The 24,175-nt window shown below is 41.9% G+C and overlaps 1 protein-coding gene across 2 annotated transcripts in view; it reads right to left on the bottom strand.

Moving 5' to 3' along the window:
• Positions 1-9,320, bottom strand: part of Slk (STE20 like kinase) — a 54,128-nt gene extending 44,808 nt beyond the window's left edge. For both annotated transcript variants that reach the window (XM_034496967.2, XM_034496969.2), the window contains exon 1: positions 8,601-9,320. In XM_034496967.2, coding sequence (XP_034352858.1) covers positions 8,601-8,750 — 150 coding nt within the window. In that variant the 5' untranslated portion in view covers positions 8,751-9,320. The remainder of the gene's footprint in view (positions 1-8,600) is intronic.
• Positions 9,321-24,175: the final 14,855 nt, after the last annotated feature.

Genomic DNA, 24,175 nt, shown 5'->3' with positions numbered 1-24,175 from the left:
TCATAATCTTGAAATTATTTACTTAAAACCTTCTAAAAACAAGTTTTAGGAATGAAAAAAAGTCAGCAGTTTGGATTAGCATCATCTATTAAAAACTATTCTGAAATTTAAAACCCTTCCCTTCCCATTTTGGTATATAATAGCACACCAATTTTTATAATGAAGAAGCAACACTTATACAGTAGCAGCAGCATCTTACATCCAAGCAGCTGTGGACCTTGGAAAAGAACTGTTTCTCTTATTGACTTAGAAAATAGGTGGATAAAGCACTCTGTGTGTGTGTGTGTGTGTGTGTCTGTGTGTGTGTCTGTGTGTGTGTCTGTGTGTGTGTGTCTGTTTGCATGTGTACACAAGTTTATTTAAGTGTATGTTAATTTAATACACACGCAAGCGTGCTCGTGTTTGTGTGGGAAGAGGCAAGTAGACACCCTCACAGCTGTTCCTCAGGTACTACTCATACTGTTTTTTGAGACAAGGGCTCTCAATGGTCTGGGACTCATCAACAAGCTACCACAGCTGGGAAAGGGTTTGTCTGCTTGCACCTTTCCAGCTCTGGGATCACAAGTGTCCCAGCTGTTTGACACAGGTGTGAAGTGAAAACTTCCTAGTTGTTTTTTTTTTTTTTTTTCTTTTGGGGGGGAAAGGGCTAGTTATGTCAAATGATGGTTTGCTGGGGCACACAGGTGAAAGGATGTCTTGCTAAAGCAGACACAGAAAAGAATGTTTTCCTAAAGCAGACACAGGTGAAAGGATGTTTGGATATAGCAAACACATGAAAGAACCTTTAATGAAGGAGTCTAAATATGAGCCCACGGATAGTGGAAGATGAGCACTGAGCCTTGGTTTGGTTTGTTCCCCTCACTATTCTTCACTAATGACACACACGTACTGGTTCACCTTACATAGAGTTGTTGATCTCCACTAGTGGTGATACCAGAGAGAAACTTGTCCAAGAACTGTTCATGAGGCTCCTGCAGCAGCTCAACACTTCGAAGTCTCACCTCAGGCCAGTTGGTGTTCCAGCCTAGTGTCTGCCTACAGAAAGGTCTGGATTGTAGCTGCCGGTTCATGTGTGGTGTCTGTATGCCTAGAGGACTGGTCTGCAGCTGCTGAGTTGTATTTGGTGTTTGCTATGGGACTGAACTGCTGCCAAAGAAGATGGAGCTTGACTCCAAAGAACTACTGCTGAACAGATCTACTCCCCCCATACCCTAATAACTTTTCTCTTCCACTACCTCTGCTGGATGGTGGGCTAGAGGAGAGGTTGAACCCTTATTAAAAGTAAATTGCAAAAACTTGATGCCTACCTACACAGGTGCTCAGAGATTGAACTCAGGCCTTACAAGCACTTAACTGAGTTAAACTTCATATACAGGAAATTTAATTCCCAAATTCACACATAATGATATCTGGAGATGGGACTTAAGGAAGCATCATGAGGGCTCTGCCATAGTCAAACTTCAAATCAGTTTGTCATGATCAAGAAGTTCCCTTGCACACACTTTGTAGTCAGAAACTGCTTCAATAAGCAGAGGCCACTGACGGGTTAATAGATTACTGGAAAAATAGGCTATTAGGCAAATCTTGACACATTTACTGTCTCCATATGATGTTTCTTGTCATAAAAGCTCTCACCAGATGTTAAGCAGATGTTGTGCCAAGCTCTTAGATGATCCTAACTCCAGGACCATAAACCAAATAATACTCTATTCTTTATACTCAATCGGTTATAGTAATCAAAAATTTACCAAAATACTTCTAGAAGCCTCCTGGTGGGAGTGTAAATTCACAAAAATACTTATATCCATTCCCAGGTACACATCCAACACAATGAAGGTGCATGTGGACACGCGCGCACGCAAACACACAAACACACACGCGAAAATACTGATGCTACCAGGTAAGGTGGCATAAGCCTGCAATCTCAACACCTGAGAATCAGAGACAGGAACACTACAAATACAAATTTAAGGGCAACCTGGGCTACAAATTCTATGCTAGTCTGGACTATAAAAACATCTTCCATCTGAGGAGACTGCTCAGTGGTTAAAGAGCTTACATAGAAGCATGAGGATGTGTTCAGATTTCCAAAACAACAGGAAAATTCTATGTAGTCATGGTAGCCTGCCTGTAATTCCAGCATTAGGAAAGGGTAAGCAGCGCTCCCGGAGGAAGCTGGCTAGCCAGAATAGCTTAGCCAGCAAGCTGAGTTCAGCTGAAAGACCTCTTACTTTGCCTGAATGAATAAGTAGAGAGAGCAAGTGAACCTTGAGCCTCTGTTCACTTGTGCACTCACACTTCAACACAAGGAAAAAAAATGCATATACACACATATACATGAGAAAAACCACTTATGTACACAGAATAATCTTATGATTAGTATACAAAAAGTAAAAGTAATCCAAATGCTACCAAGAAAATAGACTGTAAACTGTAACATTTAAAAAAAAATTTAATACTGTAGAAAAAAAATCAAATGGTCTCACTCATTATACCAAAAATATAACCTTACTCAAAAGAATTAACTGGTATCAAGCCCAAAACAGCAATAACAACCACAGTAGAACAAGTAAGACAGAGCAGTTGACTAAAAACACTACGGGGGGGGGGGGGGGGGGGGAAGAGCAAGAGAGCAAGAGAGAGGGAAGAAGGGAGGGTGGGGAGGAAGGAAGGGAGGGAGGAAGGGGAGGGAAGGGAATCAAGATCTGTTTATCAGGTATAATTTACTTGGACCAGCCAGATGTCTCAGAAGGTAGAGGCATATCCGGGGCAGAACTGACAACTAGAGTTCTATCCCAGGGAGGATCAACTCCTGAGAGTTGTCATTTGACCATCACAGGTCTTGTAGCACAAGGACCTACACACACACCCACACACACACACAAATCAATTAATTAACCAAAAATAAAAATGTATACACATTTTGGTGTTAGGTAAACAACAAGTTGCTGAAGTGGAAGGGGAAACAGGACTAGGAGTTAGCAATTAAGGAAGACGGAGAGCAAGAACAGAACATGGGGGGGAGGGGGGCGCAGAGAGGGTCAACCAAAACTAAGCATGTGTGAAATGCCACTGAGAAACCTACTTTGTAAGCTAATTGGAAAATGAAATTAAAAATAAAAGCCAGGAATGGCCCACTACGTCAGTAATCCCAGAATTTGGAGGAAGAAGCAGGAAGATCAAAGCATACTGTGCTAACTACACAAGACCCCTATCTCAACAGAAAAGGTGTAGCACACAGTAGCTCCAGATGGTAAGTAAATACTAAACAGACCACATGAATAAACTAGGGGCTAACAATATGGGACTCATGTTCTGGACTTGTTTAAGGTAAATGTCAACCCAATTCTAAATTCCTGACAGCCACATAAAATTACATCACCAAGCCTGTAATCCCAGCACTTAGGAAGCTAAGGAGCCTAGGCCCAACCAGAGATATATAGCAAGACCTGTTTTGTTGTTGTTGTTGTTGTTTAAAAAAAAAAAAAAAGCCAAGACACTACTAAGGGACAGCTGGATGTGTAATTCAAACTTTGAGAACAATCTTTGAGCACAGGCATAAACTACATTAAGGTGGTAATTAAAGCATGGGACATGAGACTCTCATAAGCAAAGGAGAAAAGGAAACTAAGGTGGTAGCATGTCTGTAATCCTAGTACTCAGGAGGCAGAAGCAGAAGGGTGGTTGTAAATTCAAAGCCAGCCTCATCAGCACAGAGAGTTCCAGAGCACCTAGGGTATAGAGAAAGAAAAGAGGGGAGAGGGGGAGGGAGAAAGAAAATGACAGATGCAAATCCTAAGAAACTCAACACTTAACTATGAGCTAGCAAAGGAGCCTGGAAAGTAAACATAGAAGAAACAGGAAAATAAAAGCCAACAGAAGGCTTTAAACAGGAAAGAGCAGCCAGGTGTGCCACAGGATCCTGAGAACTCAGGAAGGATAGTAAGTAGCCTCTGAATTTAGAGACAGAGAATCTTAAAACCCAGACAGGAGCTATTGGGGCAGGGGCAGAAATTGCCAAATAAATAATATAGGAAAATGCCACAGAAAGCGAAGGATATGAACCCTGCACTGAAAGCACTAAGTCCAGCAGGAAGGGCAGGGAGCGGGGTGCATATCTGTCTCACAAGCTACCAAAAAATGAAAGTAAATCCTAGAAGTTGTGAAGAGAGAAAGATCCCAAGGAATCGAGAAACAAACTGACATCAGATTTTCAACATCAACACTTAAAGCCAAAAGAAATGAATGGAACAAAATCAGAAAAATTCTCATTCTTAAAAATTTTAGAAAAACCTGTTTCGAAGTAGAATTCTACACGCTACTCCCAGTATTATAAAAAGAAGATATTCCAACAGGCAAGGTCAAAAATATACTTCCTATGGATTCTTTCTCAGAAGGTCACTAAAGGTTTTACACAAAATCAAGAAAGAAATCCTAAACATAAGGTCTCTTGGAAGGAGTTTGTGCCCCCAAGACTTCCAGGAAAAAACTAGAACCCATTACTGAGGAAAGATAAAAATGGAGGTTAAAATATACACAGCGAGACATGACGATTTTCTCAACACTGACACATAAATTCAATAACATAAAAAACAGCACAATGTTTTGCGGGATTTTTGTTGGCTTTTTCTTTGTTATTTTTGTTTGTTTTGAACTTCAGTCAAGGTATTTCTAAAACAAACACAGAAGTTGTAACGGCCAGGAATATACTAGGGACTTGAGGGACTTGAAAAAGCTAAGGGGCTGTCTTACTCCAATAGGAACTTACTTCAATGCTTAAAATAGTCAGATAGTGACACAGGAATCGACTGATAAATTGAAAACTGCAGAAAGTAGTAGATATATACAGTAGATAAAACACTTCAGAGCAGTAACAGTCCTTAAGGGAGAGACCCTGATTGGTGGGCGGACAGCAACACAGCACACAGGACTGGATCCCTACCGCACGCCACACACAAAAATATAGTAATCTATGCAAACTGTGAACTTCTTACAGGTAAAATTCTAAAGCTTTTGGAAGTTAAAGTAGAATATCTTCATGATAATGAATGCCTTAGAAATAAACATTAGCTTAAAAAGAAAAAAACTGAAAAATTGTACTCTTCTGATTTGAAGAAGTCTCTCAACAAAGACTGTAATGAGAATAGAAAGACAAGGCCCAGAATGAGAAGGTATTTACAATACCAAACTGGAAAATGGTTAAAATTATATATATGTACACTTTTGGAATATACATGAATATACTACTACATATGTGTATACTACATATAGATGCATAATGTATTAATAAGAAAATGAACAAAAGAATGGGATATAAAAAATTTAAACTACAACAAACATAAAAAGCATATATTAATAATCAGATGGTCAAAAATTCTAAAAGTACCAAATGTTGACAAAAATGAAAATCAAAGACATCTTTACACAGCCAGTAGGAATGTAAAATAGTTTACTTAGTGTGATAGCATCTAGTAAAATGAAAGTCATACTTCTCCAGAAACAAAGCCATGCTACTCCTAACTTAAGCCTTAGTGAAGTATCCTAGTGTTTTATGTCAGCGTCAAAACTTAGAAACAATCAGCATGCCTACTAGCAGTAAAATGTCAAATGAGTGCCATATAACCCTGTAACGGATGCGGAGCAACAATGAAAATGAGCTAACCACAGCAACAGATAATAACCAAGGTCATGTAACAAACAAACATTAATGATCCTGAAAGGGAAGGCACAGCACACACTTAATATGATTCTATTTTAAATGCTCAAACACTTATAGAACTAAATGGAGAGTTTTGAGGTGCAACAGAATTCCTTGACCCTGATGCTGTCAGTGTAAACTTATTTGATTATCACCTGAACACACACACACAAGAATTACATGTTTCACTACTTTCTAAAAGGCATAGGCCTGTCAGTTGTGACACAGCACACAGCTAGGACTTTCACCTACTTTAATAGGTAAAACAGTTTCTAGAATTGCTACTCAATATATATATTTTTATGTTATCTTTTTGTTTCTGATTAAATGAAGGATGTTACATATCCTCATTGACATTTAACTACTCTACATTAAAAAGAAAACAAATTTAAAACAGCAGGGATTTTTCAAGCACACAAGTAACCCCATACAGATCTGGGCTGAGTGGAAAGAGTAGGACTCTATGATGGAAACCCGATTTTAAAACCTAAGAACACAACACGACTGCCCAGTTATGACTTAACCTTTTAACACTCACCAATTTCCATAAGCAAATGGTAGCTGGAGTCAAGTTTTAAAATAGTTGTCTACTGCACACTACCAAAAATATTAAGGTATGATAGCATCTACCCCACAAAAAGAAGTCTAGTTTCCCTCACATAAGTTTACAACTTCCAGAAAATTCTGAAAAATAAACAATTTTTGGAAAAGGAAAAAGAAAACCAAAAAGTCAGATAAGCTTAAATGTAAATTTGTTAAAAACAGAAACAAAACAAAATTCCTGCCTGACTCCTCAAAAACAGACACAACTAGTTTGTGTTAGTCAATATCATTGTAAAGCAATCTTTAAGCCCCCAGGAATTATGCTAGGCACTTGGTAATGTTGAGCTACACAGTGTCTCAAATTTTTCAAGAAATTTCAACTAACACTGCAATAGGATTACACATCACCTTCTGCAGAGTAAAACTGCACATCTGCCCTAGATACCAGTCAATAGCTTGTGGGTCCCTTTCCTCTCTCCCATCCCATATTTTGCTTCTACAACCTCTACAGTCAATAACAGAAATCTGTACCATCTATTGAACCCTTCTGGCTGCCTTATACTTCCTATGTATTTATACTACAGATACTGAGTAGGCGTTCTAATGCGGGAAATCAGTCACTGAATAAATAGGTACCTTGCCCAAGGTCACAGACTACTGTGGAGGGGGTTGGGGAAGCAACTGCTCTGGTATAGAAGCCCATGCTCTTGATCCTATGCTGTTTATATTTGATGAAATGTCTTCACACCATGAAAACTGTGATCACTGACCACCTTCTCACTATGAAATTCCAGGTCCCTTATGAGTTAATCGTTACCTTTCCTCAGTAACTGCATATTCAGAAGACATTAATAGGTGGAAAGATCTGAAGAAACGTTTACAACGATGGTTTTACAACTAAGAAAACCAAAGCTGGAAGAGGTGGTTATTTTGGTCATGCCCACCCAGCTGGCTCTGATGGCCAGTACTAAATGAGTCTCCCCTAGAATGATTTTCCTACCACACACAAACGTCCTTCCTACCGGGCATCTTATACAGTAAGCTCTTGCTGAAACCATACTATATGCCCACTTTCAATAACATTCATCTGCAGATAACATACACTATTTCATTTCAACAAATACAAGAGGAAATGCACGTACTAAGGAACAGATTCAAATGGGAGACTTAGGACCTTAATTTTATTATATAAACATGAAAATGTCAGTTATATGTGACAAGTGCTACAGTAGCCATGTGAACAAGATGTTCTGAAAACACACAGAGCACTCAAAGTGTGTCTTTCAGACTGGATAAAAAAACGACTGGGATTTTGACAGAACGCATTCAAGGTACACATTATTACAAGACAGTGTCCTATGCTTAGAAGATAGAGGACATGCTTTCTACTGAATGAAGTTAAAGTGAAAACACACTACATCCGGGAACAGAAGACCTGGGTTCAAGGCTAGACTGAATCAATGTGGCCGTGAACTATTTCTGCGCTTCAGTGTCCCCCTCCATGGACAGGTGGACACTGTCACTTACCTGCTCACCTCTCAGGACTTTTATAGGATACAAACTATGTGAGACTAAAAAGTCTAGAATTTATGTTTTCACTTCTAGGCAACCTGTGGGTCCTTCCCCTTAACTGTGGCTCATAAAAACCTCACCCTTCAGTAAGTAAATATTCCAATTACATCATTCATATACTTCCTAGGACAGTGTAAACAGTTAACATTCACACCTCTGTGTTGAAACATCAAACCTCTATTGAAATAAATAAATACTCGTATAGTTTTTTGATTCCTCAAGCACCGGTATTGCCTCCTAGCCCATGCTTATCATATTTCAAAACTAGGATGAAACGAAAAAATTCTGTCAGAAATTCCATCCCATGTGGCCAAGCAACCAACTCAAGAACAGACTCCAAGCTGGCAATGCATCTTTTGCTCGCTTTATTTGAATTATAGATACTGGCAGCTGGATGTCCCCATCTCCATAAAGTTACCTGTTTCATGCACACACGCCAACGCCATTAGTAAACAAACATTAGCACAGGGAAAAAGCTAATGAGTTTCCGATTTTAAAAGACTTGAGGGCCACAACCGCCCGCTCCTCCCATTAAATTACACTCATTTCTTTCAGAAGTTTGACAGGGTAGACTGCAGAACCATCACTATCGAAACTGCATCCGGCCCACGGGATTCTGTAAGCCCTACCTTCCGAGCCACTGCTTGGATGCTGAACCGAAGTTTCAACCTACAAAGCCAAGGAGCGGGCAAGCCTCGGGAAGGGCTGTGGCGGTGAAGTCCTCGTGCCACTCCGGACAGGCGGGCGTTTCATCTCCTAAACCAACTTCCCGTTTTCTCCCACTTACCTTATACACTTTCCCAAAGGCTCCGTCGCCCAGTTCTCCGATAATCTCCCAAAACTCTTCGGGGTTCAGGTCTCTCTTCACGTGTTCGTACTGTTTCTTCTTCTTCTCGCTCCCCAACTTGAAGATCTTACGGAAATTGAAGAAGGACATTTTTCCAGCCCAACAGAGCCCCTGGCACTTAAAGGGCTAAGAACAATAAAAGGCAAAGTTTGTGGCGCCTCGTCTCCCGCGCGAGCCCAGGGTCCGGGCCGCTCCCGCCGGGCGCTCCCCGGAGAAGGCGGGGCGCCGACCGGGCTCCGGCCCCGGAGAGGGGCGCGCGGCCGCTGCGAGCCGGGACGGGCCGAGACGCACGGTGGGCACCTCGCTCGCGGGCCCCGGGGGCTGCACCTGCCCCGGCGCTCGTCCCCAGCCCGCACCGGGCCGCACGGGTCGGAGCGGCGCGGACGCTCGCGGCCCGCGGCGCCTTAGGCCCGTGTCACCGCGCGTCTCCCGGGGCGGCGGCCGCTCCGGGCCCGGGAAGCGACCGGCGCCCCCCAGGAGAGCAGCGGTGAAGCTGAGCTCTCCCGCCGGGGTCCCGCGACTGCTCCAAAGCGTCCGCTCCCGCTGCGCGACACCCGCGCGTCCCCTCGGCTCTGGGGCGCCGCCGCCTCGCTCGTCGCCTCAGCCCACACAGCCTCGGCCCGCAGCGCGCACGGACGCCGACGCCGACTCGCAGCGCGCCCGAGCTCCTCGGCCGCGCGCCCGCGCGCCCGCCGGCCGGGTGACGCGCCCGGCTCACCGCGCGCTCGCGAGGGCGTACCCTCTGGCCCGCGCACGCGCGTTGGGTCCGCCGGGCTGGCGCCTGCGGCGGGAGGTGTGGTGGAGGCTTGAGCGCTTCCATCCGCTGCGAGGGTTTCACGTTGACCTCTGCGAGCCTGAGCCGGGTGGCTCCGCGGCGTCGTTGGCGAGGTCTCCTTCGGCGCGACCCTGTTGATTGCGCTGGCGGATGTTGCCTCATTCTGCACTGGGGGAAGCGGGAAAGCAGGCTATGCTTCTTAAAGCTTGAAAGTGGACTGTTTCCGCTTCAGAACCCATACAAGAGTCCAGTGAGAGGGAGAGCCGGGGCCCCGGGCTTTGAGCCATAGTTCATGACTTTAAATAAGAGAATCCGGTTCCCCATTGCGATGATCCTCATAGTCCTTACTGGAAGGTTGCGGGATAGATCAAAAGAGACAATAAATGGAAACCCTTTGCCCAGGGCCTGCACCAGCAAGTGCTCAATCTTAACTCTGTTCAATATGAGGGTAGTGCAGACATAGGTTGTAAAAAGAAGGAAAAAAAAATATTTAAAAGGTAGGTGTGGTGAAGCCCTGCCAAAGGAAGATCACGAGTTCGAGAACAGCCTGAGCTAAGGAAAGAAGCCCTGTCTCAAAAAAATAAAAAAGAAATTGTTTAAGTTCGCTTCTGGAGTGGTGACACTCCCTTAAGGATAACCTCTGGGTCACCTCCACAGCCAGAAAACTGGTGCCGCCCTCCCTGAGTCTCACCTGAGCTAATCCAGCCGGGGATTCCAGACTTGCTGGGGCTATATGGGTGTCGCCTGGAGTCTGTCAAATGATTTACCTTCCCCTCCTCCACTTGACAGAAGCCCTTTGGGGCAGAGGCGGGTTCACCCACCGAGGTGTCCTAGTGCAGGGCCACATTCCAGGGTGGGAATAGAAAGCAGACCAGGAAATGAGTGAAAGGATCACAAGAAAAGGTTTTAATATAAAATAGTAGACATGACAAAAGACGAAGCCTATGAAGAGGAAGGGGACAATAGTAAGCACTTACATTTGAAGCTAGAGGGAGAGTGCGGCAGTTAAGAGCATTTGCTCATAACCACTTTTTTTTTTTTTTTTTGGCTCCAACCCCAAAATGTAGCAGGTTTTTCAGTAAAAGGCTCAAGATTGTTTTTTCAAGATCCTTCTGATTGTTTCATGGTATTTCATTTTATCCTGTTGATATTCATTGAACTGCATACATTAAAAAAAATACACTTTGATATATTTAAAGATACACACACCATGAAAATGACCTAGTCGGTTTTAATATTATTCATGGAGAAAATGAAGGAATGTGTAAAGAATAAAATTAAAAAGTACTATAATTCCACCAGCCAAACATAACCACTGGTAAGATTTTCTCGTATTTTCAAACAGGATATTTTTTTGTGGATTAAATTTATATTTTTTCAAAAATTAGATTATACTCTGTATAAAGATTTATGTCTAGCACTTGTAGGGTCCTAGTGTAATCTGTATTGTTCTGTTCCATAATGACATATTTGGATTGTTTGTAATATTTCTGCTACACTGACAAATACCTTTGTATTAGAATCCTTTCTTGCACCAGGCAGTGGTGATGCATGCCTTTAATCCCAGCACTTGGGAGGCAGAGGCAGGTGGATTTCTGAGTTCGAAAGGCCAGGTTGGTCTACAAAGTGAGTTCCAGGACAGCCAGGACTACATAGAGAAACCCTGGGGGGGGGGGGGGGAGAGAGAGAGAGAGAGAGAGAGAGAGAGAGAGAGAGAGAGAGAGACTCCTTTCTCACAGTCCCCTGTATTTGATTATTTCCTCAGGGTAAATCACCCAAAGCAGATTTGAGTGAAAGGAAGGGCTCCTTTTTGTTATTTTTCATTTCAGAATAGGAGAGGCTTTCTCAAAAGATTACATATAGTACATATTAAATTTTAAGAAACAAAAGTTAGACACGACGGTTTATACCTGTAATCCCAGCATTCCTGCAGCTGAGGCAGGAGGTTTAACAATGAATTCCAGACCATCTACCACATATTGTGGGTTCTAGTTCCATCCTGACCTACAGTGTGAGATTCCATCTCAAAAACAAAATACAGAAATTATGGTCTAGGAAGCTATGTACGATTCTCACCTTTTGAATTCTTGCTCACTCAGATTCATTCCTGTTAAAAAGCTAAGGCTGGGCTAGGGAGATGGCACAGTGGAGAAAGTACTGCCCTATATGTTTGAGGACCTGAGTTCCATCCCAAGCAGCCACCTTTATAACCCCAGTGCTGGGGGTGGAGGGGAAGGGGAGGACAGACAGATTCCAGGGGCTCTCTGGCCAGCCAGCCTAGCCTAGACCTCAAACGCAAGATTCAGTGACATAATCTATCTCAAAAAACTAAGGCAGGGAGTAGGAGAAGAAGGCATCTGACATTGGCCTCTGCCTCCAGGTGCACACATGCACACACATGTGCACACACGTGTATACGCACACAGCTAAGACTATACTGGTAGAATATATTCCTGACATAGACTATGACTATGGCTTCATGAATATGTACTTATTTCTAAACTCTTCCTTAGCTACAAGCAGATTTATGTGTCAATTATACTTCAATAAAGTGTTTCCTAAAAAAAAAGTAAATATAAATAAATGAAACACAGCCAGTGTAGTAGAGAAGATGGCCAGAGGACAAGGAGGAAGCTCAAAGCCCAGGAGGTGAATATATCTCATCTGTGGCTCCTCTAATAAAGGTGTCTGTTGCTCTGTGTTTAAAAAGTAAAAACACTGAGCAAAGGGAAAATTCAGAAATCTTAACAGCTATAAATATTCCCATATTTTTCCATATATTATGGGAAAAATAAGTGGACCTCTAAAGAAAATGTTTTAAACATAAATTAATAAGCATGGCCAAAAGATGCTAAGCCTATGAATATGAAGTAACTTGAAGCAGGGATAATAATAATAAAAAAAAAACCTCTAAAATCTGGGACCGGAGAGATGGCTCGGCAGTTAAGAGCATTTGCTTTTTTGGAGAAGATCTAGGTTCAGTTGCCAGCACTCACCTGGTAACTCACAATGTTCTGTAACTCCAGTTACAGGAGATTCACACCTCTTCTGACTCTATCAACCAAAAGCATGTGCAAGGTATGTGGTACATGCAGTCAGAACACTCATCACATAAAAATAAAATAAACCTATTTTTAAGAAGTTCTTTAAAAAAGAAGAAGAAGAAGAAGTTCTAAAATGCCATTGCAAAGCCAAAAGTGATTAAAAAAAAAAAAAAACACACATTTATAATCTTAGACTCAGGAGGTTGAGTCAGGATGACTAAGAATCCAAGAGCAGCCAGGGTTACATAGTAGAACCTTGACACCACCACCACCTAAAAAAAAAAGCCACCTGGTTGTACAGCTGACTGTGTTTACTACAACATCATTGGTCTGTCCTTCACAGAAGGGGAATTTTATGGAACATAACTCATACTCCCTACAGACATCTTCAACAAGGCATGCTTTCAATGCATGTATGCTAACTATATTAAATTGTAAAAATGGCACCATCTTGTATTGATACCATATCTACATGTTTATATTATTTATAATTAATGTTTGGATTTCCTCAATTTTATGCAGAGGCCAGAACCCAAGTCCTCTGGAAGAGCCACAAGTACTCTTAGCCACAGAGCCATCTCTCCAGCCCCTTTCCTGAAGTTTTAGAACTTTAAAAGTGAATTTTAGCCAGTGACATGTATTCATACAATATACAATTTGGAGCCCTATTTACCCCAAAAGCCAATTTCGCCGAAGAACTAATGTAGTACAACCCTCACAATTTACCTAGTAACTTCCTCTGATGATAAGGTTATCATTAAAATTAGACATTTAGGGGAGGAAAAAATATAGCAATAAAATGACTCCTAATAACATTCTGGATACTCATAGATCAGTGCCTGCTCAGCCATCATCAGAGAAACTTGCTTCCTTCTGCAGCAGGTGGGAACAAATACAGAGAGAGCCAGCCGGGCAGTGATGCTGCACGCCTTTAATCCCAGCACTTGGGAGGCAGAGGCAGGCGGATTTCTGAGTTCGAGGCCAGCCTGGTCTACAGAGTGAGTTCTAGGACGGCCAAGGCTATACAGAGAAACCCTGTCTTGAAAAACAAAACAAACAAACAAAAAAAAAAAAAAACAAAAAAAACCCAAAAAAAAAAAAAAAAAGAGAGACCCACAGCCAGACATTATGCAGGGAGAGAACTTGAAACACTCGGTATGTCCATCAAATGCCTCTCCTTGGGGCTTAGGGAAACCAAGGGAAATGGAGTCAGAAAGAATGTAAGATCCAAAGGGGATGGAGGACACAAGGAATCAAGGCTGCTATGCCATTACAAAGTCAAGAGTGATAAAACCTTGACACCACCATCACCCAAAAATACCTTCAAAACAGAACTCAGGGACTGAGGCAGCATGCACAGAGCCTCCATGTCTCAGCACCAGTTGGGGTTCTAGAGCTGAAAGGAGAAGTGAACCTATGCCCCATCCATACCCCAAAACCTATCTCCAACTGATCCACTAGCAAATGAAAATTCAGTTTCCTCCAAGGGAGTCTCGAAGAGGAACAAAGCACTGTTAGGGGTAGGCCACACCCCCAGAAGCAGATGGCCAATAGAAAATGAAATCAATAGTTTCTTTAGAGGTTCCCTGGCTCAAATGTTTGTCACCTTGGGGTTCTTTTAGTTTGGAGCTAATGTTTTCTTATTATTTTATTCTGTTTTATTTATATTTTTCTTCTCTCTTTTTACCCTACAGGTCCTCTGTGTATGTATTATGGCTTCTAGTTTAGTGTTTTTATGGGACTACTAAGTATACAAATGAGTGGGTCTCTGTTTCTTGTGTCTTCTCCTGGGCTCTTCTGTTTGTTTGTTTTGTCCAACTCCCATGTGTTAGTTTTCATTTATCATATTATATTTTATTTTATCTCATTGTCATCCCATATGAACCTGTTTGTTTTCCAATGACAGACAGAAAGGGGTGGATCCAGATGGGAGGGGAGTGGGGAGAATCTGGGAGGAGTAAAGGGCGGGAAAACTGTAATCGGCATCTATTATGTAAGAAAAAAATCAGTTTCCGATAAAAAGAAAAATAAAAGAAGTTTAAATAGACACTTAGCATATAGTAAGTGCTCACTAAATAGCAGGACCTAAGTAGTTTCTATACATCGTCTTTCAACACTGTCATTAATCAATCACTCTAACTGTTTTCAGTGGCTGGCTAGCGTTCCATGTCTACTTAGATCATAATTTATTGAACACCTTCATATATTGGTGGCATTCAGGTGGCTTCCAGTGTTTGTCATCATAAACACTCCTACAGTAGCAGGCAGATACGAGCATCTCTGTGTGCTCTTCTGATTGTTTTCCCTTAAGATACAATCCAAAAAGTAGAATTGGTAAGACAAAATCACTGAAATGATTTGCCTGTGCTACCAAACTAGCTTTGAAAAGTATGGCTTACTGCAGTTTATACCTCCACCAAACACGTACACGTGTACCACTTCCACTACACCATCAACAGAGCACCCAGATCCAGGAACACTTGCTTTAATCTTTGCCAGCCCCCAAATCCCCTCTCATTTAATGTACAACTCTCGGGTCATTGGCGAGATTATGCCTTTTCAATGGGTTTTAGCCACGTTTATTTCCTAGTATCTCAGATCCATGATGACTAGCTACCAAATGATTTTGTTGGCATCCTATTGATGAGATGATCAAATCTGACCTACTTTAGAGATGTGTTCATAGAGCTAAATAATAGTTTAGACATTTCCACCTTGAAGTTATAGGCCACAGGAATCATTTGATGACGCTGGGTGAGGTGCCATTCAGGTTGATCCAGATTTTCTGTTAATAAACTATTCTATCTACATGTTTGTGTTATTTATAATTGAAGTTTGACTTTCCTGAATTTTTGGAACTTAAGTAAATTTTAACCAGTCCTCATATACTCACTTAATATATCATTTTTGGCTCCATTTTAACCTCACTGAGGAGACTAGTAATTTACCTGGAAACTCTGATAATAAGGATGTCATTAAAAATAGACACTTAGCATGCACTGAGTGCTTCCTACACAGCTGGCCCTTGCTAAGGCGTCACCTCGTTTTAGCCCCATAACAAAGCTGATAGGCAGTTACTATAATAATCTCTGTGTTAAAGGCAGAGAAACTGAAAGAGTACTCACTTCTCATGGATAATAACGGCAACTGCATTTGAATGCAGATCTCGGGAAACCTAACTCTAATATTTAGGAACTCCACAAAGCTACTTGCCCTGGCCTCACTACACTTTGTAATAACTTTCTCTGACTGTTGTCCCAGCTTGCTTTCTCCTCTCTTTCTTAACTTACAAAAACATGCTCCACTCACAACCTCAACTTTGTCAGCTCCCAAGCATGTAAGCTTGTGAGAGTGTATAACGTGGTCACTTAATGTGTTTATGTGCTTATATGTAAAAGTATGTGTAGTGATGTGTGTATATGTGTATTGTATGAGCATGTGCAGATGTGCGACTAGCTGTGTGTGGGTGTTAGCATCAGTACACACATGTGAGGGTGCATATATGTTTCTGTGTTTAGAGTAGAAGTTCTTTGAGAGTGAGGACTGGGCCAACACTCTCATCCTTGGACTCCTAAGTCTAGCTCAGTGTCTTTCTATTGCATAAACTTTTCTTGAATGAATATGTTGAAGAAACACACACACACACACACACACACACATTTGTTCTTTCCCACTTTCACAATTCTAATTTAGACAGTAAGGTTACCAACCAGTTCTTTAAATGCTACCATGGACATTACAGAGGTAGCAAAGTCCTCTGATGTACTCAGTGGTATAAATACATTTTTCTATCTTCGGGCATTGTATTTCTGGAAAGGAAATTTACAAGTATTTTTTTTTTAAAGATACCTGCAGTTATAGCGGTTAATATCCTGAAATAGATGTGTGTGTCATTCAGAGTATTCCAAATGGGAAATTTGATCATTTTCTCTGTTTTAAACATGAAAGAGAAGTAAACAATTACCTGCTTTAAGCTTTCTTCTATTTGGAAAAAAAAAAAAAAGATTCTAAAAATATCCTCAGTTCCAATTCATCTCTCTGCGTCACAGGGAATTGTTACACACCCACTCACTTCTCATTCCTAGTCACGTCTGCTAAAGTGAATCATGAACGTGTGGCAGTATAATGAGAAAGAGTAACACATTAAAGCCTTGGGAAAATAGGAAATGAAAGCAATATGGACACAATTGGCTTATAAGTAACATTCAAATTCTATTTAAAAATCTAGACCCACCCCTTCCCAAACACCTTCTGAGTGCTGAGTACCTGGGTGCTTGTGATGGTTTGTATATGCTTGGCCCAGGGACTGGCACTATTTGGAGGTGTGGCCTTGTTAGAGCAGGCGTGGCCTTGTTGGAATAGATGTGTCACTGTGGGCATGAGCTTTAAGACCCTACTCTTAGCTGCCTGAAAGTCAGTCTTCCACTAGCTGCCTTAGGATGAAGATGTAGAACTATCAGCTCCACCTGCCTGAATGATGTCATGTTCCTGCTTTGATGATAATGGACTGAATCTTTGAACCTGTAAGCCAGCCCCAGTTAAATGTTGTCCTTTATAAGACTTGTCTTGGTCATGGTGTCTGTTCCCAGCAGTAAAACCCTAACTAAGACACTGCTCAATACTGAATTTTCTTTATTCTGACATTGGCCAAGTGAGAGTAACCCAGGAGTAGAAGCCACTAGCAACCAGCCCTCTAGGGCTGCTAAAAGTTTCTATGAAGCTGGGTTTGTAGCTCGGTGGTAGAGCATGTGCTAGCATGGTAAGGTTCAGGATCAAACCAATCAACATCAACAAAAGGAGAAAGATGAGGAAGGAAGAGGAAGGAATTTGTGTTAGTTATTTTGTTTTGTTTTTAAGATTTATGTTATTTTATTTTAGATGTGCATTTGTTTTAGCTGCATGTATATGTGTTTACCACATATGTGCTTGGCCTGGTCTCTGTAGAAATCAGAAGAGGGCATCTAATTCCTAGAACAGGACTTATGGATGGTTGTAAGCCACCATGGGGGTTCTGAAAACTGAACCTGGGTCTTTTGCAAGAACAAATACTCTTTACTTCTGAGCTGTCTCTCCAGCCCCTGCCTCTCCTTTGTATGGACTATATTTGTTCTGTGTTCTGTGTTAGATGTGACAGTTCAGTCATCCTCTCAAAATTATTTGTCCTCAAAGTTGTACAAAGGTCAAGAGGAGAGAGTACACATGGGAAGAGTTGTGGGGAAAGCTTGGGATGAAAGTGATCGAAATACATTGTATGAAACTCTGGAAGAATTAATTTTAAAAATTATTTTGGAGTCAGGGCCTTACAATGTAGCCCTGGCTAGCCTGAAACTCACGATGTAGACCAGACAGGCCACAAACTCACAGAGATCCTCCTGCCTCTACATTCCAAATGCTGGGACTAAAAGAATGCATCAAAACAAACAAAATATAACAGCATGTACAACCATGCTTGCCTAATAAAAATAGTTTTAAAGTACTTGTCCTGTTGCTAAGCTGCTCTGAACCACCAAACAAGGTCGCACCCTCCTCTCTTAGGGCTTGCTTACATTGCACCTTTAGCACACATGGCTTCCAGAAACAGAAGCGGCTCAGAATGACAGGACAGGATCACTGCTAAGGTCAGATCTTTTGTAGCATCACCACACTAAATGACTAAATGATCTCCAAGGGTTTTTGTGGGCATACAATTCTATTCCCATTCTGCCCTGATGTTTGATTGTTTTAAGCATTAGTAAGGCGACTGTGTTCATTTTTCTGACATGATTATGATTGGCCAGTGAATAAATGCAGTGGTAAGTTTCAGAAAGAAGGACAGTTGGTAAAACTCACAAAAAATCCCATCCTCCCACATATAAAATACATTTGCCTCTGATGGGAAGCCATCTTGGTTAAGTGCTTCATGTAGTAATATAGAAATATGTACCATGGAGATAGGAAAGATTGTGATTTGCCAGACACAGAGGAAAGTATTTTCGGGGTAACCCTTAAGTAATTTACATAGTGAGATGGGCAAATTTTTTTTTTTTTTGAGATGGGAAATTTACATGGTGATATTGGACCTTGAGGGAAGAGAGGGATATCTTTAAAGTAGTATCAACATCTATCTTCCAAAAGAGATATTCAACTTTCTACATGTTGCCATAACAGTTTCCTCCTAGATTCAATCAGTCCATCCTTCAGGGATGCTCCTTAAGCCAGAAGGTAAACAACTCAAAATAGCTTCAGGAAGTCCCTGAAACTAACCAAATTCACTAGGCCCCACCCTGTCTTCTATTGCAAACAATAAAAGCTGAGAGTCCCTCCTCAGAGGCAGTGAAGCTACAGCTGCCTGGAAGAGGTTTAGACAAACTCACAGGCCATGCAGTGTTCCAGGTTCCCATCTTTGTGACCTGTCACCCATGCTGGGGTGGACTTTGGTGATGCAGCTGTCTATGAATCATTTCCGATCCTGTAAGGAACCCCTTACCCATATTCCTGTAAGTAACCCCAACAAAGGTCATTGGTTCACTAAGTTAGACTTGATGGTGTCTGTGGAGACTTTGTATTGTCTCCCTAGGGAAAGTTTTGTCACACAACATCATTGTTGAGCAAGAGCTTCCTAAATCTTTCCTGCTACAGTACACTCTTCCCCTTTCCTGTTCTAGTTGCCTAGGACCCAGCACTTCCTATACAGTTCTGATTCGCAAAGCTACTACAGCAATTACAAACCACAGTCTGAGCCTTAATTATTGGCACACTAGATTATTGGCACAGTCACAAGGCAGTGCCTCTGTGTCTAGCAAATCACAATGTTTCCTATCTCCATGGTACATATTTCTATGTTACTACATGAAGCACTTAACCAAGATGGCTTCCCGTCAAAGGCAAATGTATTTTATATCAATGCCAACTTCATACAATGGGCATCACTAACTATAACAAGTCAAATGACTTGTGGTTAAAGATCCAGTTGACTTAAAAACTATATTTTTCCAAGTTGACTATTTCCAAATCGCCATTTATTCATTCACTTGACGGGTAATCATCAGTTTTTCATGGTGTTCGAGACAGGGTCCCAGGAGTCACTCAAAATCAAAAGAAACCAAAAAGATCCTACAGTCACATGAAACTTACATCCCAGTGATTGCATGGGATTTTATTGACTCTCCTCTAGCTAGGGGAATGGTTTCCAATGCTTTCATCATCCCTTTGAACAGCTGGTAACTTCTGGAGCCAGATTTGGTTGTCACAGCTAGGAGACAAGGAACTCACAGCATCTTCTGGATACAGGACAGGGATGTTGCTAACCCCCCTACAAGCACAGAATAAACAGCTCAAAAGACTTCCTTGTGATAGTGTTTGAAGATGGTGGTCACCCCTGAGGGAACAGTGACTGCAAGAAGGCCTAAGAAGGCTCCTGGGTGCCAACTAAACACATGAGTTTAATATGTAAAAACTCACATAAGCCGGGTGGTGGTGGCGCACGCCTTTAATCCCAGCACTTGGGAGGCAGAGGCAGGTGGATTTCTGAGTTCGAGGCCAGCCTGGTCTACAGAGTGAGTTCCAGGTCAGCCAAGACTATACAAAGAAACCCTGTCTCGAAAAACCAAAACAAACAAAAAAAACCTCACAGACCCTACATTTGTGTTTTCTGTGTATTTCAGTGTATAGTTACCACATTCTTTGAAAGTCCTCCCAGAAAAAAGTAGGGTCTATGTGCCCTCCTCTTGCAGGACTATGGATCTATGACTATTTAAGCAACAAGATGCAGCAGGCACAATGTTGCATGGGTTTCAAGAGCCAGGACTTACAAAGTCAGAAGTTCTGATCCAGTAAAAAATGACTCAGCGGTTAAAGGCGCTTGCTGCCAAGCCTGACAACCTGAGTTCCCACACAGTGGAAGAAGAGAACCAACTCCCATCACTTATCCTCCAATTCCCACACGCATGCTAAGACACATGTGAATGAACACATATGCATTCACATACAGTAAATAAATGTTAAAAGAAACATGAGCAGTCCCCACTCCTGGTACTTAAGTGGGATGCTCACTTTTGGAACCCACCACCATACCTGATGAACCCCAATCAGCCCTTAGAGAAGTCTACATAGAGGTCTGTGCCCTGGGTCGTGACTGAACTCCCCCAGACAGCTCCCATCACTTTGCCAGCCAGGTGAATGAGCAATTCTGAAGTGGATCTTCCAGCTGTTAGATGAACTTCCCTTCCCAACCCTCTGTGCAGAAAAGGCACACTCCCTGCTGAGCCCTGCCCAAATTACAGGTTGAAGAACTACAGAAACTGCTGCTGCTAAGTAAAGCCACTAACTAGATCTTCAGGAAGTTGGGTAGGCAACATTCTGCAACCAGAAGCATGTTAAGTTAAAAACATACTTCATTGTTTCTTTTTTTTTAATTGTTGTTTTTTATTATTATTCTTTTATTTAGCTGGCCTTGAACTCGTGATCCTCCTGCCTCTGCCTCCTTCAGCAAACCCTACCAGTGTGTGCCACCACAACCACCATTAAAAATAATTTTTTAAAGGAACTCCAGGTGCTGGAGAGATGGCTCAGCAGTTAAAAGCACTTGCTGCTCTTCTAGAAGACCTGAGTTCAGTTCCCATAACCCACACCAATGGCTTACAACTCCCTAAATATACACTAATGTAAAGTTCTATGTCTCTCTGGGTTAAATCTTCAGGCGTGGGGTGGTGGGGAAAGAGCACATATTTGTGTAGGTTTTGTTTTATTTAAGTTATACCCCTACTCAAGGAACTTTTAAAACTTCCATTTATTTTTATGGATAAATAAATGTCGCCTTTCTCAAGACAAACAATATAACATTAGATTACCTTTACAAATAATCACAGATTCCTTTAACATATATATGACTGCCATTTAGAATTATTTATCAATTTTTTCTTCCTTAAGAACTCAGCAAAAAAGAAGCTGAGGAGACAGCTCAGTTAGTAAAGTTCTTCCGTAAAGCACAGAGAGAGAAAGAACAAGAAGAAAATATATAAATAAGTTATAGTATCAGGATGATTATCTTAGGCTGTCTATTCTTGTTATTACCAGGCTTTAATTTTCCTAACAAAGTCCAATTTCTATCCCCTTATACATCCACAATTCATCTATTTTTCTCCTCAAACATATCCATTCCCCATACCTTTGAGTATTTGGGCTGCACAAATGGGAACAATGAGCTATAAAGAGAAAACATAAAGTTGGGAGGAGGCAGAGATGGGGGTTAGATCTGGGAGGAATTAGAGGAAAGGGTGGGAGGTGAATATGACCAGCAGGCATTATATGAACTATGGAATTCTCAAAAAATAAAATAAAATATTATATTTAAAAGGCATGTTCATTGAGCGTGGCAGGATTCAGAGATGGAAACCACAGGCTCCAGGCTTAACTTTGTGAAGGGTAAGGGACGCATCCATCTCTGGGTGCCACGTTATCCTCCCTCTTCAACCTCCCAGACCCTCTTGCTAAAACCTGCCTGCAAAATGTCTTTCTCCGTTGAGTTTTAACGTTTGTTTAGTTCGCGAGGCGGTCGTGTAACACAGATTGGCCTCAAACTTGCTGGGTGGCCACGGATTACCCAGAGCTCTCTTCATTCACCTCCAGAGAGCTGAGATTACAGATGAACGGCGCTCCCCTCTCGCTCAGTCTTCTTTCTCCACTCTTCCTGGTGCCTGGGACACGGTGACCTCCACCCAGGTCTGACCCGCAGCAGCGACCCGGACCTGATAAGTGCACCAGGCTTTTTTTCTCTTTGAACCTTTGTGTCCAAAGTATGCTGATTCTAATCTTCCCCCACTAACGAGCTGTGATAGAAATTCTGGTTTCTAGATTTCTCTTCAGCTTGTGGAATAAACATTTGTTTGGTTTCTGTGTGCCTTGCAAAACCACACCATGCAGGGGATCCAGGTGATTCTGAAATTCATTTGTCTGTCAGGCTGAAAGGCCGGGGTCCCGCGACGAACCAGTCAGTCCCCTTTTGCTGGCTTTAACAGAACACACAGAATGCCTCGTTTCTGCCGTATCTGCTCACTAGGTGTTGTCCTGTTTCATGACTTTCCGGCTGTCCTTAAATGTGGCCAGTGTGACTGAGTAATTCTCAAGTTTCTTCTCTATCCTTCAGTTGTGATTGACGTCTGTTCTGACTGGCTTTTTCTTCTGAGCTTGGTGCCCATCCCTCCAATTCAGTCAACCATACCCCTCCCGCTGTGGTGGGAGGCGCAGTTCATTCTGCCCCACCTGGACGTTAGCGCCTTTTACTAGCAGTTAGGCATGCCCAAACACAGAACTGAATTTAAATCCTATTGCTCTGTAGTACAACTTGAAAACTAGCCTTTTTACAAGTCTATGGATGCTTTTTGTTGTTGTTGTTGCTTTTAAAGAAAGGCAGGTTAGCCTGGGAACTCACTATGTATCGAAGTATGAGACTGATCTCTCTGCTTCCACCTCTTAAGGGCTATGTCTCACACTCGATTGTTTTGTTGTTGTTGTTGTTGAGACAGAGTTTATGTCTGACTGCTCTGGTACTCAGACTGTAGACCAGGCTGGCCTTGAACTCAGAGGCCTGTCTCAAGAGCTGGGACTAAAGGTGTGTGCAGCCACTGCCTGGTCTATGGTTGCTTTTTAATTAAAAAAAAAAAAATTTAAAGAGACAGCCTAAAATAATTCTGATACATATACTTTGCCTTTATAGTCTCTTTTTTTTGCTGCATTTTTGTCTGTTTTTGTGCAGGCATGTGTGTGTGCGTGCGTGTGTGTATTTGTGTGTACACATATGTACATGTACACAAATGTGTAGGTCAGATATCAGTATCAGTCACCTTCCGCCATTTTTTGAGACAAGATCTCCGACTGAATCTGAGCTCACTGATTTGAGTTTGAGCATATATTTTACCAAAGATAATATATAGAAGGCACATATATGCATATGCAAATATTCTCAAGGACAAATTAAAACTGCTATGGAATACTATTACCCACCTACCAGAGTGACAGAGTTTTAAAATGCTCTCCCCAGTAGATGTTAGCAAGCAAGCAGAACAAGTGGACCAGCTCTCCTGCTCTGCCAGGGGAAGATAACTCAAGATGGCTACTCTGCAAGCAGCTTGACGGATTCAGAGAAAGGGAAATAGATATCCACCACATGATCCTGTTATTCCACTCCTGCCTGGATTGAAGGTTTGCCTATGAATCTTCATAGTCGCTGCAAAGAACCCAACTCGTCACCAACGAAGGAAATGGCTAAAGAAATTGCCAGATGGTGGTGGTGTGTGCCCTTAAACCCCACATTCAGGAGGAAGAGGTCTCTGAGTTCAAGGCCAGCCTGGTCTAAGGTCCAAGACAGCCAGGGCTACATAGTGAGACCCTTTCTTGAGAAACAAAACAAACTAGCCGGGCGGTGGTGGCAAACACCTTTAATCCCAGCACTTGGGAGGCAGAGGCAGGCGGATTTCTGAGTTCGAGGCTAGCCTGGTCTACAGAGAAACAAAACAAACAAGAAAGAAAGAAAGAAAGAAAGAAAGAAAGAAAGAAAGAAAGAAAGAAAGAAAGACAGACAAAAAATTTTTTTAAATTTATGGTATGCTCATAAAAAGGAGGCCTACTTGACAATACAAAAGAATGAGCTATAGATACACACAATAGTATAGATGAACCTCACAGGAATTACTTTGCATGAAAAAAAGGCAGACCCTCCT

This window comes from Arvicanthis niloticus, chromosome 1 (genome assembly GCF_011762505.2).
Source record: "Arvicanthis niloticus isolate mArvNil1 chromosome 1, mArvNil1.pat.X, whole genome shotgun sequence".
Lineage (NCBI taxonomy): Eukaryota > Metazoa > Chordata > Mammalia > Rodentia > Muridae > Arvicanthis > Arvicanthis niloticus.
This window is presented reverse-complemented; position numbering and strand designations above follow the sequence as displayed.